This window comes from Linepithema humile, chromosome 7 (genome assembly GCF_040581485.1).
Source record: "Linepithema humile isolate Giens D197 chromosome 7, Lhum_UNIL_v1.0, whole genome shotgun sequence".
NCBI lineage: Eukaryota > Metazoa > Arthropoda > Insecta > Hymenoptera > Formicidae > Linepithema > Linepithema humile.
Window position 1 is genome coordinate 2301185 of NC_090134.1, and position 19809 is coordinate 2320993.

Consider the following 19809-nt stretch of genomic DNA (forward strand, 5'->3'; position numbering starts at 1 on the left):
AATTCGATTATTTTGAATCTAAAATTTCTAATTTTTTTACTATATCGTAAAAAATCGCACCGTCTTTAAATTGTAACGTCTATCGCTGTTTACGCGTGTAAAGTAAACTTGAAGAAACAAGAAAATAATATAATACCTATAATTGTGTTGTCAAGCCGATAAAAAGGCCTATTTTTAATATTAAAAATATTGTAATATATAAAATATCATATAATACAATTGACAGTACAAGTTATAGGTTATATACATGCAACTAAGAAATTGTTATAACGATTATAAGTTGACATAAAAGATGATTTTTATTCCTACCTTTCTCAGTTACGGTTCTAAAAATAGATTGCGTCGCACTTACAAGAAATTTATATAATGGTTAAAAATATAATACAAAATCCGTTGCATACGGATTATTCATAGTGTAACGTCCCCGTATTTTCGCGAATAAATTTTTACTTTATCATCTGATATTTTAGTGGTAAGAGTCGATACATTGATTATGTCGATAATGTGGTTTTTTTTAATTATAGTTCCATTTAAATGGTGGCGCTTTTATGTTGGAGTTATCGCATTATACTGGAATCTTCTATATTGACTGATGTTAACTTATTATTTATATTTTTCGAGAGCTGTTTCAAATATCCTTATATAGGTGACGTTATTTACTCGATTGGTAATATTCACCACAACGATGACTGAATTGTAGTCATTTGGGCTTAGAAAATTTACGGATCTGATATACTTAAATTGACATTTGCACATACACACAGTGATTAAGAAAATTGTGAATGACATTCAGATAAGTGTCGGCCAAAATAGGTAGAGCTTTTAATATTTATATTTTATATAAGGAAAAAAAATGATACATGATTCTCAACGTTACTCAATTATTACAATGCTTACGAAAGCAAAAGCTAACTCGATACTGATTTTTCAGGCGTTCTAGTATACATAAAACTCAACACACTATATATTTCTTCAATAATCATTGAAGTTTAAAGCTTTCAATGCACTTAAGAAGAAAAAAGAGAGAGCTAACCTCTTGTCATCTTTGTTGGTCTACAGGCTTGTGTTAGGCTTATCTGATTGTGAGAAGACACAATCTAGTATATATTTGTTCTTTTTTTTATGTATATAAAAGAATGTTGTACAGACGCACTAGAGGGTCGATTATATTTAATTATTTGTTCAAGTTGATTTAAGAATTATGTTGTTATTTACAATAATATGGGACGGATTTACCGTTTATAAGAACATCTCTTAAACGTCAGGCCTCTTGGTCTAGGGGTATGATTCCTGCTTTGGGTGCAGGAGGTCCCGGGTTCAAATCCCGGAGGGGCCCGTTTATTTTTGTAGTTGCAAATTCTTTTTCTTTTTATTTAACTTTGCAAAATCATCACGTAATGAATAATCCGTAAAACAAGACAAAACACTGTAAATAAATGCAAAGTTAATTCGCGTAAGTCATTTAAATTTGCAAAATCCGAACATCATAGTTGTGCATTATAAATTAATCTCAATTCGTGTAACTCGAAAAACTATTGAAAATCTTAATCCATTCCTTGTTATTCCGAATATTAGGGCACTGTTGAACCGAATTGTTAAAAAGGCGTTGAACTCCTTCGGCGTTCATCTTGTTTCCTTTTCCTTCTGTTTGAATGCGGCGCGTCACGATAGCGGCGCTTCGAGGCGTCTCCCTTTCGTACAAGATAGCACCGCGGCAGTAGTGAGCGCATGCTCGAGTTCTTCCATGGTCGAGCAAAAACACAGCTGGTCTACGATCCTCGAAGTGAGTTGACGGTCAAACAGCTATCAATGTGACTTCCGCGAATTTTTATGCGATCTGTCGGAGCTGAGCGCCGAGGCTCGCGCGAGCGTGTGTGAGGCAACGTAGGAAAATCCGTCGATCACGGCTATTGCCATAGTGAGCAGTGCTAGTGCGTTTGTCTGATGTAGCCTGGAGAACAGCGCAGTGTCACCAGGAAGATTTTTCACTTGGCTTGATCCTGGATACAAAAGAACATCTTGCTACTGTTCCGCGGCGTTCTCTCCGTGAGTCTCGCATCTCCCACGTACATGTACTCTTCGGTATTTCTCGAGCAGATTTTTTCTAACCTTTTATTCGATAAGATCCAACACGATTCAGGTCGTGTGACACAAGATCCCGTTTTTTTTTTTACTTTTTTTTTTTAGTTCGCTTCGAGACCTAGTGCGCGACTTGTCGCGATTGTGGCGCGTTTCATGAAACATCGAAAGATTACAGCAGCATACAGTTTACAGGAAGCACTTGGATTTTTTTATGCTGCATAGATCGTAGGCGAGGTGACGTGAGAGCTTCAGTTCTCGCGCTATCCTTTAACCCCATGTTTTTTGAGCCACGCTCCACGGAACACCGTTGTTCCGCGAGGTTATTTCGAGTGTTACGCGAGATAGACCTGCCTGATTCTTCGCTTTTGGAGTGTATAATTTATTTCTATATTTTATTTCGATTGTCCTTTGTTCTAGATGATCGTTGATTCTTTTCTTTATAATTGATTCAATAAAACAGATGAAAGCAATTTGTCGTATTATGTTAAAGCAATTCATTTATTTTGTATATAAATAAAAAAAATGTAGATAAACAAAATAATTAACAATAACAAAAGTTATTATTAATGCAGGAAAAATATAACGGAGAGTTTTGAGCTGCTAACTTCCGTGGAGTACAGTTATCGCTACAATAAACAAAAGAATTTAGATACTGTACGCTCATTTGAAAGATTGTTTTTTTTAACAAGAGTGAAAAATATGTACGGAGAATATTTAGTGTACGTGTGTGTTTTCCTTTATTTATTTGATTTCTTTTTTGGACACAACTGTGAAATGAATGGCGTCATCGTTTAGCGATTAGATTAAATGGAATTTTTCCATAAAGAAATAATATATTACACACATACATACGCACACATACACACATTTGCATATCTCTCAATGAATTGCACCGTCCTTGTCATATGCAAAATCGTTATAACGGTTTTCAGGTTATTTAATAATTACACTAATTAGCATATATATGATTCACTTGTCATTCATTAGGCTGATGCGTAGGAATGAAATAACCTTCTGTACATTCACTTCTCGTTTTTACATTTGCACGGAAAGAAATTTTGTTTAAAACATTCCACTAAGTAAACATGTAATTTTTTCCGAAACTATCGCGTTTGACAAATAGCGCTCACTGACAAAGTACGCGTTATAGTTATTATCGCGCAAGCGTTATTCGCCGCAAAAGGAGAGATTTATTGTATGCTGGTCTTCGATTTTGAAACGCGTCTTTGAAAGTCTCAACCGCTGACGTATCCATTAAAATTGAAAGTCACGTATATCGCTGTGCGTTTCTTGATTTCCAGCGGTCGTTTCGTTATCGCGAGTAGTGATAGTTATGTAATGCATTTCTCGCAGACGAACGTGAACTGTATTACATTTCTCAATGCGACCATTGAAAAATTTGGCATGTCCGTTACACACATCACACTCGCGCCGTTATGTAAAGACTAGCGCTATTTTCTAAACAATATCAGGACGATACGCGTGACAGAAGTCATTCTGTTCAAATACACATCGAGCGGGGAGAAATTTCGCGGTATTTGAGGATAAAATTTGAAGCAGAAAAAAGAAACGGCTACGCTCAAGTTAAAACAAATGATATACAACACCACACATTTTTTAGTATCAAAATATTATCATCTCTCTTGGTTAAATAAAATGGAATTCTTCCGAACTACATTATTTTAATATGTACATATGTATGTCGGTGCTGAATCGGCATTCCATATTTCCGGTATTGGCAACGAACGCATGTATGCACGTGTGCGAAAGTATAAAATTTGCATTAATTGATGATTTCCACGTTCCGGTGTGAAGTGAGGCGAAGGCCGATCGGTTATTGAATACTTTCGTTCCTTAATTTCTTCTCGTACCTTATAATCTCTCATTGAGTGATATAAGATAAAACTCGTGCATGTGCGCGCTCTCTCTCTCTCTCTCCGTGAAACATATAAATCCATTCTGTGTTCTCTTCTCTTCTCAGCATGAGAACTTGTAAGAGTTCATTGCACGAGAACCCACGCGTCGCGCCCATCTTTATTTGATGTTGACTGCACAGCACACTCAAGAGACAATACTGCGAAAAAATTGTTTTAAATTGAATTTTTCTCATACCTTCTTTAAGTTTAACATCTAAAATAATATTCTTATAGAATTACAATAAAGTTTAAAATCTAATTATAAAATTCTAGTGTCCGAACATGTTATAAAATTCATATAATCTGGTATATTCAGTTCTTTGTTTCATTCCGATTTTAAATTTTACTTCTATAATTTTCTTTTAATTAATTTTGAACTTCTGTATCTGCATTTGTGTTGTGAACACAAAGAAACGACTTCCGTTCAGCTGGCTTTCTCTATCTTGCATAAATAAAAAACCAAATGACGCAGAGAAAAGTTATTTATAAGTTGTAACATTCTGCAAATTAAAAATTGTGAACATATACTGCAGTGGAAGTTTAATATTTTTTGTATGCTCAACGTTGATTTATTTCCTCCTTTTTCTCCGTCGCTTGGAATAAGAATATTAAATCAATCTGCGGAACGAAGTTAGTTCTTAAGCAATATCCAATTCTTTAATCGATGCAAATCAAGAGAGAAGTATTAAAAAAAGTGAAAATATGTCGTATTTCGTAGAATATGAATTCCAAGAAATTAAGATACGCGCATTCCGATTATTGAACTGCACTCCTTTCGCAACGAAACCTCGGCAGAAGAGAAGACTATATTTAAAATGATTCTAAAGTAATCGGAATATATGTAATCGGTACATCGAATATCAGGCCAACTCTGCGTGATGCACAACGTTGCTATGACTGTACAAGCTCTACTGTATTGCTCAAGAAAACGACATGCTTTTCGGTAGAGATTCGATTACGCATATTTTTTTCAGTTACTTAATTAAGTCTGCTTGTGTTGCGTTTTGCATCAAATACCATAAAATCACGCGGCGAAAATTCTTACGAAACTAGTTGTGATTCAACAATCAAAATGCGCATATCTTACGGCTTCATAAATTGATAAAGAAAAAATTTAATTACGAAACAGTTGATTTAAATTATTTATAATTTTTAATTATAATTTTAAAGTATAGTTTTCTTCTTATGCCGAGGAGGTAATAATGGGGTAATCTTTTTGCGAAAAGATTACAATTTAATAATTGGATGCGTGTATTTTAGAAATTTATTCTTTGTAAGTTACGTGTGAAATACGATGTATTTTTTCCTTTTTTGAATTTCTCTTTTGAATTGCGAGTGAAAGGGTTGTCTGAAATTCAAGTGAATAAAGAGTCGAGAATATCAATTGGAAAGCTAATAAATAGCTTGATCTTGCCAGTAAAATCAATTTGATATTCTTATTTTCAAGCAGTGAGGAGGAGGAAAAGATGAGTCAACGCTGACTAATACCTTTCACAAAAAATCTTAAGTTCCTGTTCAGTCTGCTGAAGCACATAATTCTTAATTTGGAAGATGTCTAAAGATCTTTTTCTCCGCTATTAGTTCTTTTTTTTTATTTTTGCAAGAGAGAAAACCATCCGAACAAGGTTTAATAAAAAAGTCTGAATGCTTTTATTTGGAAGGTTGTTATTGTCAAATAGTGCTCGTCATAAAAGCCGCGGCTAATTTTGTTGATTGGTTCATTGAAAGAAGTACTTTGTTATTAATTATGCAAGTGCCAAAATTAGGTCAATTACTACAAAATACTGCGACAAGAGGACAGTTGCTTTGTCAAACGCTAACTCGTGTGCGCAAGATATTATAAGGCAAAATTAGCAAATAAATGGCAGAGAATTGAACAATTTTCTGATTGATCGCTTTTTTTCAGCTTATATTGCAAAGCTTTCTGTTACTAACATTTAAAGAAATTAACGATTTTATTTTTTATTTTTATTAGTTGCTGTACGAATTCAAACTCAAGGTTAATTTACACGCAGAACTAGTTATATAAATATATTCATTTTAGGAGTAAATACACACGAACGCTTCGTATAAACTTGACGGACCGGCGCGCGTAGTTTCACCTGGCACCATCGGACATCACGATCAGAAATTAGCATTGTAATAGCATTGTACAGAGAACTTTGGATATCATCCAAAGACATTGAAATCCCTTAATAGAGCATGTATCAAATACCGAAGAAAATAAGCGAAAAAGTTGGGAATATTATCAATTTATCTGAAGAGTTGATTTCTCAACTGTTATCGTGAAGTGTGCAAAAAAACCTGATAACATAAACTATTAAAAAACTTGAAACTCAGGAATAAATTTTGTGTCGAATTTTTAAAGGTACTCGTGAGCGTTTTTGAATACGCTGGGCATTTTAGCGATTTAAATCGATCAAATTACGATAAATGTCAGCGAGGTAAAAATTTGTATTCAAAATGGAATAAAACTTGTGCAAGAGAGAGAGAGAGAGAGAGAGAGAGAGAGATAAAATACAGGCGCACGCATTAGTCATCGTTATAGCATTGATTTACGTAACTCGTCAAATTATAGCGTCGCATTATATTTTTCTGCATTGCGGTACATATTTATATTGCATCCGACGCCAAAACTTTTACACTGCCGTGACACTGGCGCAGCAGCAGCCCCGTTTGTATAAATAATTTTATGTCAAATATTTCGCAGTTCGTATTTATCGACGCTTTCTTTAAATATGGTGAAAGCCCAAAAAATGCCGAACAAGTCGCACCACTCGTAACATACCTTTCACCTATTATACACTTGTCGTGTATCGTACACCTCTTCAATGAGCGGCCGTTTACACAGGCATAAGTATTATGAAATATTAAGCGTGTAGTATAGACACGCGTGTGAAAAAGAAATTTACATTGGACCCGGAATGTAGGGCGCACTGTACGCCGATCCGGACTATATCCGAGCTGCCTAGAATTCTCGCTTCTGCATTCGACAAATAATCCACTGTCACGAAGGTGGGCGGTGCAATTCTTCCGAGTGTATGTACGGCATTACGCGATGGTGAATCGAAATTTCATGCGCCATATACAATACGGTATTAGAGTGCAATCCGGTAATTCGAGATGCGTATCTCGTAAATCCAGCACGAATCTACGACACGCTTTGATTCGGTTCATACAAAATAATGATAAATAATAACGTTGTTCTAAATTTCTAATTTTCTAAACTTCTCGAGTACCTGTTTCGTTTTTTAAATAAATCAATCGATTCTCTAATGTCAAAGTGAAAGGGAAAGAGTGACAATATTGGCGAGAGGCTGAAATATCGCGCTACGGTATCGGCAACGGTCTGCGGGTGGCTTGTACAAATGTAAGGGTGAAAGGGTGACCTAGTGGCCGAACTATCGCGAGAAACTCGTGGACTTACCAGCACGCGAGGGACCGTTCGATCTGCGCACGAGGATGGATGAATTCCTCGACAGTTTAAGCCATATCATCAGCGGGATAGGGTCGACTTGGTCATACTTAGCAGCTTACCGTTCGATCGATCGCGGACGAAGCGTTTCGTGGCGCAACACTCATTTCCGCACCTATGCATTCGAACGGAAGTACGCCGCACGGAACGGCCGTTAATTTCGGAATTTATTATCGCCGATTATTAGCCACTTTCGGTCAGTTAAATACCTAAAAATCCGCCCCGGCGAATATTTTATCTCGAACTTTGTACGTTGTATAATACACGCTGAGGTATATAACTTCGCTACATTTGTGTGTGTTGCGAGAAAAGCCAATAATGCGTAAATTGCCGCAAAATTAAAGTAAAGATTTACCGATGATTTATAATGCTGTAGTCGTTTTTATAAATTAGATGAAATGAGTAAGTGATGATCCGGAATGAATAAATGATCGAAAATCGCCAGTTAACGGCACATATTCTGGTTCATTGCTCCTTGGTGTTTAGTAATTCGAAATGTGCTGGAGTTTGCCAAAGAATGCTAAGGCAATCTTGCTTTGTTAAGAAGATCCGGAAAAATATAACGTTGTTTAAAAAATGCGAACACTGCAATATGTTTAGTGAACTATGCTACTTCTTAAATAATATTGTATCTCTATTTTAATTTTCTGCTAAATGATTGGAGCCACAAAATTTGGAATAGAACAAAAATAGCACTTAATTTTTCAATAAATCCAGATCTTTGGTGACGATAAGCGGATGAGTGGGAGACGCTCGCTTAACATATGCGATCAATGTGAATTCTTTTTAGAGCAATATATTGGAATAGTTGGAAATTATCACATCGAGATTCGAATCGAGTAGAACCACACTTCAATCTGAGAAATTAGACTCGTAAGGATTGTATAAGATTCATCACATTTCAAAGAGCAATTTTACATGCTTATTTGCCAACAATAATGGCTCCATCAAAAATTTTTCTGAATGGGAAACACTTATTTTGCTTCGTGCGTGAAGGCCATATGACATCTTATATATATGATATATCCGTGGGATTGTATTGTTGTACGCTTATTATGAATAAATGAGCGAAATCCTATTCAAATAATAAATAATAAAAAAAATAGGTTATTTATGATTTTTTATGATTTATAAACACATTTTCATTCAAGTAATAATTTATCCGGTAGAACATTTTTTTGAGTAATTTTATATCGAAATGATGTAAATGAGAAATAAATGTCAACTTTTCAGAAAATTTCATAACAGTAAAAAGAAAAGCACACTTCTATTTCTAAATATTTTAATAAAGACAGTTGTGAAATATAATGCGTATTTATGTTTTCGAAAACTCTCGAAAAATCTCTTGGAGTTTTGGGTTTTTGCATTTTAATATTCAGTAAGTATATTATTTGGAACAGTAGAAAAAAAATTTGCGTGCATTATGAAGATGCACGATAAAAATTCGACGTGTCGCTTCATCGATCAGTCGCAAGTATTTACCGCAAACAACTCGCTGTCTACGATAACTGTGAAGATATATTGCGCGCAATCATCGTGTCGTCAGTATCCCTGACTTTGAATTTGTCGTTGATCCATAGTATCCGGCCATACTTCCTTCAATTTTTCATCGGAATGAAATCAAGGACGCGTGCGATCGATAATCTAAAAAAAACATAAGAGAGCAGCGGTGCTCGCACACCCGAGCTTGCCTCACGACGAACGGCAGGAGTGCGATTACACCGTCGAACGATTGACGCAAACTTATGTCTAATATTATTCGCTGTATATTTGTTCATCGATATTATCGCGATGATAAGATAGTAGTTATCAGGCATCTTTATATTTTAAAAGGATATTCTACTCTAAAGCGTGAAAAAGTGGTATAATGTTAGAGTAAAAGAACAATATTGAAATTTTTGAAACAATGCAATTTTGGATAGGTATTGATTTTTTATGGAAAATTTTGATTTTAAAGAAGCTGTGAAAAGATGGTCAATTTAAAAATATCATGATAATTTTACTTTGAACTATCAATAGACATTTATTTTGTAAAAAACCGTTTGAGTGGATAAGATTAAATATTTTTTGAGGAATTGTTTCATCAATTTAAAAAAAAAAAAACATAATTTCGAAGAAAATGCGTTTAAGTTGTAGAAATTCTTACAAAAAAAGTCTATCAAACTTGAGTAATCGTTTGTGAAGAGAAAGCTTCAGCTAACACGCTATTGACTTTACACATAATTATGTCAATAAATATTATGCCGAAATGAATAATTAATTTCTGTTACAGAACAATGTCACCGGTAAGCTTTTAATATTCAAATCAACGTGGGGGACGAAAAAAGAAGAAGAAAGATAAGATAAATGACAGAAAAATGGCATCCACGAGCGGGCACAAGAGAAACGGCTCCAACTCGAGTATGTTTGCACACAAGCGCACCGAATCCGGGGGTGGTTTCATCGGCTACAAGCGAGCCGAGGGCGGTCACAAACGTGCCGAGAGTATATCCAGTGCCTTTGGCCACAAGCGGCCCGAAAGTGGCCACAAGAGGAATGAGAGCTGCGGCGGCTTCGGTCACAGGAGGTCCGAGTCCGGCAGTAATTATTACGCCGGGCATCGGAGGAACGAGAGCATGTACGCGATGACGGGTCTGTACGCGGAAACCACCGGCGCCAGCACCGACGACAATGCGGACCCGTTGCAGCCGAGCGGCGGCAGACTGACCCACGACACCGTCATAAGGTGTCACAGTAGAAACCCTAGTTCCGGTCTTGTGGATCATAGGTGAGTGGGGATCGCTGAAATTCTTCAACGATGAACTCTAAGGCGATCACTCTCATCTTCGTCACAATTTTTTTTTTAGGAATATGTTCATCTTTATCTTTTCTATATTGTATTTTAATTTGTTTTTCCTACCTCAGATCTGAAATGCTAAGAAGTACCTTTTATTGATATGACAGAGTAATGTTTTATCCACGTTTGTATAATAATTTTATTTTTGCTGCAAGAATTATTCATTTGTTGAGGAAAAAGTATCATATCTTCTTACGGATTTGAATTTGATTATTTTTCGCACTGCGCTTTCGATTTATTCATATGCTTTAAGTGTACTTGTTTGCCGCAACAAAGATTTGTAAAATAACAGCAAGGCATGGACTGCATGCGACAAAATCACAGCTGCGAAAGACGGCTCAAATAGAAAGTGAGAACGTGAAACGACCGTGACATATTTTATCATGCGCCAAGTAGATTTAGTTAGATCACTTTTTTTTGTAATTATCATGACGTACATTGCCTCACTGTTTACGTCGCAATAAATTTCGCAGAACAAATCCCCGTGCATTCGTGTGACGAGCCACACTCATGCGTTGCATTCGACATATTCGTGCTCTCGGTGCTAAACAAGATTACGAGCGAAAGAGCGTATCGGGTTTAATTATTCTGTATAATTTAAGTAAGCACGACGCGCACAATCTATTAGTTTATTATCAACGAATATTTATAACGCCGCATCATACAGCACAATGTACTCATGCTTGGTCTTTCTTGTTTCTATTATTTTTCAGAGACTTTATCATCAAATGTCACAGTAGGAATCCCAGTGCTTCTATGGTAGACAGGTAAAATGAATATCATTAATCACCTCTTAAACGCCTACATGTCTAATCTACAGTAATTGTCGTTATTCATTTTTCTTCTACGCGCGATCCGCTTATTCGAAGAAATTGTGCGTACACGTGTGTATACGGGATATATAAAAAGAAAGTGATCTTCCGTTTCGCGATCATCATTCGCATGGAATGCATCGTAATTTTCTTCTCACACCCATCGCGTATGCCGTGCAGTTTCGAGTTTCTCAGTTGCGTATGTTTCTTCAATCTTTATCGTTCGCAATTACTCATTGCCTTTCTCACTTTGAGACGTTTCGTTGTTCATTGTTTCGATCTCCTTGAACGAATCTAGGGCGGAGAAGGAGAGGGCACAAACTCCGCCGCTCAATCCGGATTCCAAGGACTGTGGGATTCTGAGTTGTAGACCGGCCTTCATTCAAAGATTTGCCGGAATAAAGGTACGTCATTCGAATACTTTGCACAGTTATTCGAAAGAAAAGACATTTGAGAAAAAAAATCACGGTTAAATGTAAAGAAACAAAAAAAAAACATACTGAATCGATATATGCGTTCGGCGAAAGTCATCTTCACGGCTGATGAACTTACAGTATATATGCGCTCGGCGGAAATCTTTAGTTTACGTTTCTTAACACACAAGCGAAACTTATCAGTGTGTGACGGATACATTGCACGCATATTCCGAGAGTTGTTATGGCATCCGAAACGAATTGGATTTTTTTGCAAATATTCGTTAGATTGTATGATCAAATTGAACTGATTGACAATGTGTCTTCTTTGTTAAATTTGTCAGTAAATAAAGCGGTACACGATTATCTACGAAAATCAATGTACATATAAAAATTAAATAATTTTTAGACTAATCTCTGATTAGAGAACCAAGTTTAGCGTGGATATTCAGAATAAGTAACATCAAATACTATCAGATTTTTACAATATGCTTGTACATCCTTAAGGATTAATATATCACTATGTGAGTAATCTCGGTGTCAGCTCATAAAGGCACTCATACGTAAAGTGCGGTGAATGCTGTTTGAGTAGCGCACGCGGATGTACAAAGGCAGGCCTTGTGACTCATTGCGCTCGCGTTTGAAGGATGTAATCCGCGTTGCCGTTAAAACTATACGGAACACTCGACCGCAGATATTATTAACATTTTAGCACTTTGCACGAATAAGTACGCGGCACTTAAGTTAGACACGAAATGAAGATGTTTATAGTTATTGCAGCTGTGTTCGAAATTCACGTGTACTCGCATATGCAGGATGTTAAGACGAAAATGTACATGCGATGAGAATAATGCAGATTCCAAAGAGTATATACCGCTTTGAAATATGTTTTTTTTAAAAAATTTTTTTTTTATTTAAATGCTTGACAATTAAATTGAACTTATCGATGTCTCATATACATAATGTTTTCAGGTGTTCGTATTCCTCCTGTCGTTCCTCGTTACGTTGCAGCAAGCGCTTAGCTCAGGTTACATTAATTCTGTGATAACGACCATAGAGAAGAGGTTTGAGATCCCGTCCAGCCTTTCGGGCCTCATTGCCAGTTCGTACGAAATCGGCAATGTTATCACTGTCATTTTTGTCAGTTATCTCGGCAGTCGCAGACACATACCCGTGTGGATAGCGATTGGTACAATTTTCATTTTACTTAAAAACTAACTCTTCAAGCGTGATATTTACGCTACAATTGCATTTTTTTTGCTAATTGGATACCCATTTTATCAGCTTGTGTGTGTGTGTGTGTTTTTTTTTTGCGATTCAGGTGCAGTGATAATGGGACTGGGATCGATGATCTTTATGGTGCCACATTTCACAGCAGAACCCAACTTGACGACAACCGCGAATCATTCCAATTCGGATAACATCTGTCGCGGCGTATCGTTACGCGAGAACGATATGGGTTTAGGTAAGCGGTCGAGGCATTTTTGCGAGTTCACACAAGTGTGAAAAATTATTTTATTTCAAAAGCGTGCCAAAGTTGGAAATTTTTCAATTTGGAAATCTCTGTCTTCAGGTCGACTTTCGACAGGCTTATCGTCGCCCCCCTTAGCGCCACACAATAATTTAAGAGGTGACAATTGTATACAAGGATCTCCGTCTACAGCCGGACCGGTCATGTTATTCGTACTTGCTCAGTTATTATTAGGATGCGGAGGCTCTCCTTTGTTCACTCTTGGTACTACTTACATAGACGATCATGTAAGACCAGAAAGTGCATCTTTATACATTGGTAAGCTTTGCTGTTAGATTTTACAAAACCGTACATGCATAATTAGTAATTTAACAATCCTTATTCCGTCCAGGTTGTATGTACAGTATGGCGGCCTTTGGACCAGTTTTAGGTTTTCTTCTCGGAGCGTATCTTTTGTCCTTTCACATGGACTCATTTTCTGGAACGATTATAAGCATCGGTAAAAATAATGTTTCTCATACTTTTATCGTACATTTATTTATTATATGCATATATATTTGCTTGAACTCATGTGTAATGTAAAATGAACAGATCCTGGAGATCACAGATGGGTCGGTATGTGGTGGGGTGGATTTCTCCTTTGCGGGCTGCTCCTCATTTTAGTGGCAATACCATTCTTCAGTTTTCCTAAAACATTACAACGTGAAAAGGAGAAGATACGAATTATTGAAAAGAATAAGCCATTGACACAAAAAGAAAAGGAGCAATCCAAGGAACCTAAAAAGGAAACACTAGACGATAGCGGCTATGGCAAAGATGTTAAAGGTGAAGAACATAACTGTTCTCTGAAATATTATATTATTAATGCGACAGATTAGAATTAACAGACCTCTTTTTTTTTGCAACAGACATTCCGCGCAGTATGTGGAGACTGGTATGCAATCCAGTCTACGTCGTAACATGCCTGGGAGCATGCATGGAGTTAGTGATTGTATCCGGATTTGTGGTATTCTTACCAAAGTATCTCGAAACGCAGTTTAGCCTGGGAAAAAGTCAAGCCAGCATCTTCACTGGCTCAGTCGCTATACCAGGCGCCTGTATCGGAATCTTCTTTGGCGGATGTATGCTCAAGCGTTTAGAGCTGAGGCCGAAGGGCGCGGTACAATTTGTCCTCGTCTCGAACATAATTTGCCTGGTGTGCTACGGTCTGCTGTTTTTCCTCGGCTGCGAGAACGTGAAAATGGCTGGGACCACTATACCTTACTTCAACAGTACTACAAAGGGCCCTGAACCCTTTCAAGTAAATCTCACTGCCGCATGCAACTTTGGTTGTGAATGCCGAATGACAGACGTGGAGCCGGTTTGCGGAAATAATGGTCTGACATATTTTAGCCCATGTCACGCAGGCTGCACTGCCTTTAGTTCCAAATCGAATTTTACAAATTGTGCATGTAAGTTGCGTCACGCAATGCGGCGTCCCTCGTGTTGTTCGAAGGAAAAATGCATCGAAATTTGTTTTTACGTGTTTAGGTATACATGGCAATTTGACTGTGCTGCCACCGGCAACGCCAGAATTTGCAGAAGTGACTGTTGTACCGGTAGCAACCGCAGGTCCTTGTATTTCACCGTGCAGAACTATATTTCCATTTTTGATTCTTTTATTCTTTATGACCTTTATCGTTGCCGTAACTCAAATGCCTTTGCTTATGATAGTGCTACGGTGAGTCACATTTTTATGTCACAAATGCAGTTTTGTATATTGAACTAACTAATTGCCCGATTATTCAGGTCCGTCTCTGAAGAAGAAAGATCTTTCGCTTTGGGTATGCAGTTTGTAATCTTCCGATTATTCGGTTACATACCCGCACCAATACTATTTGGAAATTTAATCGATTCTACGTGTCTGCTTTGGAAAAGCACTTGTGGAGAAAAGGGAGGTCGATGTTTGCTCTACGACATTGAACAATTTAGATACAGGTTTTGTCCCTTGATATTTTTTGTCTCTAAAATCCTTTTCTTGTTTTTTATTTTTACACAAATATTTATTATATAACGTTTTTAGATACGTCGGCCTATGCGCTGGGATAAAAATTTTAGCTTTAGCATTATTTCTGATCGATTGGTGGCTCGTGAGAAGGAGAAGACAAATGGAAGAACAGCCACCATCTTTCACTGTCAACGAATTTGTAGGGTCAATTATCAGTTTAGATAAACGTGAGTAATAAAACAGACTAAAATAATGCATGCTTTAAGTGTTGTTAACAATAATGCGCACTGTCATGTGTTATCTAGTGTTTGAGGAGAAACCACATCAGCATTTAGGGGATGGCGATGCGACTCTACCGAGTTCCGAGATTGCAACGCCATCTTCTATCTCGTCGCCTACAGAACCTACGAAGTCAACGAATCTCGAAGAAACAGGGTCGTCGAATCAAACGCAAGATTCAACGGAGATGACAAATCGCTCAAAAAATATGGAAGTTGAAGTTCCCGATACGAGGCAAGCACCACTTGCTATAGAAGAGCCAGATGTTGAGATCAAACCTTTAACTAGTATGACGGAGAATCGTAACCACAATGTTTAATGTTTACTTTACATTAGATGCTATAGAAATAAATATATCAAATTGATGATATATAAATTTGTGACAAATTACGTTAATGAATTTATCTAAGTAATATAGACTCACACATATCCACATGTAATATTATTTATCTATTTTCTATGTTAGAAAAACAAGAAAGTGCAATACAATATATATAGAAAGAAAAGAAAGTTTGTATGGTATTAAAAATACCAGAGAATGTTAATATAAAATGGATTCAATTTTACTTTTTTTTTTATATGTACATTACATTGTGGATACATATATATATGTATATATATGTGTGTATATATATATATATATGTATATATATGTATCCACGTATATTACATGTATATACATAGTTATTATTTATTATTCAAGATAACTTGTCACAAATTTAATTATCTAAGTTGATTACTTTTAGGAAATAATATCATTAGAGCGTAAATTTTTACAGCAATCATATATATGTCAATAAGTAGATATATAACGCGTAAATGTAGTTCATTTCAAACGTACAACTCGAAATTATATTACCCATTGCACATTTAGATTTATACTGTTGCTACGTGTATCGTTAATAAGAGCAAATATATACAAGAGAGAGATTAAAGTACGCGAATATGCAAAGTGGATAAATTTCTATTATCGTCCGAATGGAAGAGCATGATAAGAGCCTTGCAGTATTGTGAAAAAGGCCAATTCAAAGGACGAAATTGTAAATATGGAAATTTCTGCCTTAAGAAACACAAGACTAGACAAATGTATATTTAAAAGTAATGAACTAAGTACCAGAACTAATAATCTGTGTAATATCATTAGTGCAGAGTAAAAGCTATGATTTATTTTATAATTAGAGTTATAAACTTTCTCAGAACAAGTAGTCAATTTAGCAAGATAGTAAAAGTAAATGTGACGAAGGTTAGAGTAACGAATTATACGTAATCTTTATTGTTGAACAACATGTTGATCTGTATCTTATATTTTTCCGTAGATAGATGTAACCTATCAAATTGTGCGCATCAAGTCACATGTGATCTCACATGCTCCATTTCCCTTCGTTCTTCTTTTTCGCTCAACTGTTCCGTATCCTTTTAGTAGAAAGTAATACGTGGGAAAGTAATACTTTCGGAAAACGTATAAATCATCATATATCCTATATGATAAGAACGATGCTTCCAAGCAACGAAAAGAATACTCTTATTTGCAAACTGTGGCTCGAATCGAGGGATTAACATTTATTGCTTTGTCTTGAACAAGTCCTGGCTTTATGCGAGAAGCTCACTATGTACTGGAAGTCTATTTGCTTCGTACCTGAAAGTCTCTCAAATCAATTTCGATACAAAATGAAACTATAAAATTACTCAGGAATGTAATGCTATAGAAGATAGGGACATCTTCTATTTGATTGAGAATAAAGAGCTCATAAATGCGAGATATATACATTGCAGAATGAAATTATAGAGAAAGTGTAAACTTGTTTTATTGCTCATTGATTCTTTCTCAATGAAACATGATATTTGTATTTGAGAGTACTTAGAGCCATAAATATAAACCGTATTGAAAACAATTTATACGTATAAATATAGATGAAATTGCTTTTCGCACATACGTTCGCCGATTAATTGGAATACTTCTCTATACATTATTCACTTTGATGATAAGGGTACTAAATATTTTTGCACATGCTTCTAGAAGCATAGCCTTAGTTTCACGCAGTTTTATCGTTCTCTGTTCAGCTCGCAATCGTCAATTTTTCAAATAATACACATTATAATATATATTTTAGAAGGAATTTTCGAATTTGATGTGAGCTTCGTCAAAGTCGACCGTTCGCACTAGGTTTGAGATAGCGATGATCTCCGTAACTGCATATTAACGAAATACTTATATACTTACTTTGTGATATAAACTTCTTCCGAACGGTAACCTTTGAAGAAGACCGTAGAGAATAATAACAAGTGCTGTGAATAGAGGGAAAAAATTTAAATCAAATTTAATTCAATTTACATGCTGATGGGAGGAGATGCGGATTAATGCCGAATCTCGTCCAACAAACAATTGTACTGTAAATAGCGATTTATATCGAGATCTAAAAGAAAAACATATACATTGTAGAAGAAATATATATATCATAATATAATCTCATTCGTGAGGTTGCCATGATAATGCGATATTTTTATGCGTATTGAAATGAAAAAGAGAATGGCACGGCGCGTAATTAGTTTCAAAGGATTTGTCAATCTGCATGTAAACTTATAATTTTACGCGTAGCTCGTATCTCTGAATTTTTCATGTTACTTAAATACTTTTGTAAGAGATTTTCCCTTTACATTTTGATAATGATGTAATATTAATCATCTATTATTAGTGGATTTTCTCGGATAGCTGAATCTTTTTGATTTTTTTCACTGTTTCGTTTAGTTTTACGATTAACGATCAATTTTTACGATTATTATTGTTGCTATATCTATTATTATTACCACTATTATTATTGCTATTAATGTACGAAATATTATTATTACCAACACAGTTAGTGCTGCTATAATAACTCTTGCTAATAATGCTATACTTTTAATTTTGCATACATTTTGTTCGGTTTAAGCTAATTTTTTTTTTTTTATGATCGGCAAGATTGTTGTACGTAACATTCCGGAGTTACAGTGAATAAAACAAATGGTTTTAAAGAAGGTGTGTCTGTGCGTGTGTTTGCGTACGCGCGTGTTAGCAAATTAATAGGTGAATTCAGAATGCATAAAGGGGAAGACGAGAGAAGGCATGAAGGAGCAATCGAGTATTCACTACAGAAATCGTAAATACATACATTTAAAGAAAAAAACTGTTATGTACATACATATGATTATTATAATAATATAAGCTGCTTATAGATGTAATGTATTTTTTGTAGGGACCATAATATAAGCGGAATATATAATGTTATTATCAATATTAATGAGTGATACAGATTAGCAACTGATTTTGTTTTCATATTTATGAAAACAATACGCAATCGGAACTAGGAGAGATTGTAAGGATAAATTTTATCATTTATGTTTTTTTTTTTCATGAACAATCTTCGATGGTTAGAATCAAGCGAAATAATGTGGCTTTTATTAAAGATTGAAGTGATATAAAGGCGCATAATGCGAAATATTAGATAATAAATATAAACGATGCGAGGCATTTAAAAGTTTAAACCTATACATTTTTTGGGGGGGTACAATTAATGGATCCAATTGTCGCGAATCAAGATATGCCTTAAAATAGAAGATTAAATAACTGATACCATTTTGCAGTGATAATACTTGTCCGAAAGATCTTTTAAAATATTCTTATGATTTTTCAATACATATACCATGTCTTTTTAACGTGTCTTTTTTGTATCTATATATACAAACGAATTTGTACAACCGAATCACAGCCCAAAATTGTTTTTCAATTAATACGTACGCATACTTTCGCAACAAAAGGATTCAGATTGATAGGATTATTACAATTGCCAGAGCAAGTATGATATTGTAAACCAAAAATGATTGATTATAAAAATGAAGTCCACTTTTATATCTCGTTTTGTAGAAAATTAAGGTGCATATTAAAAGATTGTGTTTTGTTTGTAAGCAAAATTTTTAATATATTATAAATTATGTTTCCTATTGTGAGGAAGATTTATATCTTAGATTCGCAAGAACACTTTGTGTAAACAAACATGGTTTTTATAAACACAGGACGGTAAGAGCCAATTGTCAATCGATTCCGAAGATGGAAATTGCGACTTTGCGAATCGAGCTTCTTTGTGCGTTTCGACATGAAGAATTAGGGATAATCATAATGGTTGAAATTGCCTTTTACTTGACTCAAGCCTAATTTTCCGAAAATAAGGCACAAGTAAACTATGTATTTACAATGAATAAATGTTTTAAAAACTGTTAATTCTATCAGATTGATTTTCTTATCTTGCTTTGATTAATTACAATTACAATCTGTAGATTTAGGAAGATCTGCGATGCAGAACAATTTTCTCCCATAATTTAATTAACGTTTTCGTGTGTTCTGCGTTGTAGATCTTGTAAAACTATAATTTTGTTTTGAATTAAAAATTTTTTTGCACTACGCGACGCGGTTGTAATTCGCGTTTGTTAAATTTCGCGCGCTCTCGCTCTAGTTCTCGATTAAGCCGTCCATTGCAGCGCGGCGCTAACGCAGTGTTCTCGGTCAT

General features: G+C 35.5%; 1 protein-coding gene, 1 long non-coding RNA gene and 1 other non-coding gene across 4 annotated transcripts; all 3 read left to right on the forward strand.

Annotated features, from left to right (window-relative positions):
• The first annotated feature begins 654 nt into the window (after positions 1-654).
• LOC137001011 (uncharacterized) lies at positions 655-1146 on the forward strand. The gene is made up of 2 exons (XR_010891171.1): positions 655-813; positions 932-1146. It is a non-coding gene; the product is annotated as an uncharacterized lncRNA (long non-coding RNA).
• A 118-nt stretch (positions 1147-1264) lies between these two features.
• TRNAP-UGG (transfer RNA proline (anticodon UGG)) lies at positions 1265-1336 on the forward strand. Its single transcript has one exon. It is a non-coding gene; the product is annotated as a tRNA-Pro (tRNA).
• Positions 1337-1724: 388 nt separating this feature from the next.
• Positions 1725-19528, forward strand: Oatp30B (Organic anion transporting polypeptide 30B). 2 transcript variants are annotated; one of them, XM_012377900.2, is made up of 14 exons: positions 1726-2046; positions 9746-10240; positions 11023-11076; positions 11420-11525; positions 12507-12723; positions 12856-12999; positions 13108-13323; positions 13397-13504; positions 13597-13830; positions 13914-14456; positions 14536-14725; positions 14794-14982; positions 15068-15219; positions 15298-19528. In XM_012377900.2, exons 2-14 carry the CDS (start codon positions 9831-9833, stop codon positions 15588-15590), a joined length of 2856 nt encoding a protein of 951 aa, XP_012233323.1. In that variant the 5' UTR covers positions 1726-2046; positions 9746-9830; the 3' UTR covers positions 15591-19528. The 2 variants fall into 2 exon arrangements, with proteins under 2 accessions (XP_012233324.1, XP_012233323.1); XM_012377901.2 differs by lacking the exon at positions 11023-11076 and having other exon boundaries at positions 1725-2046.
• The last annotated feature ends 281 nt before the right edge of the window (positions 19529-19809 follow it).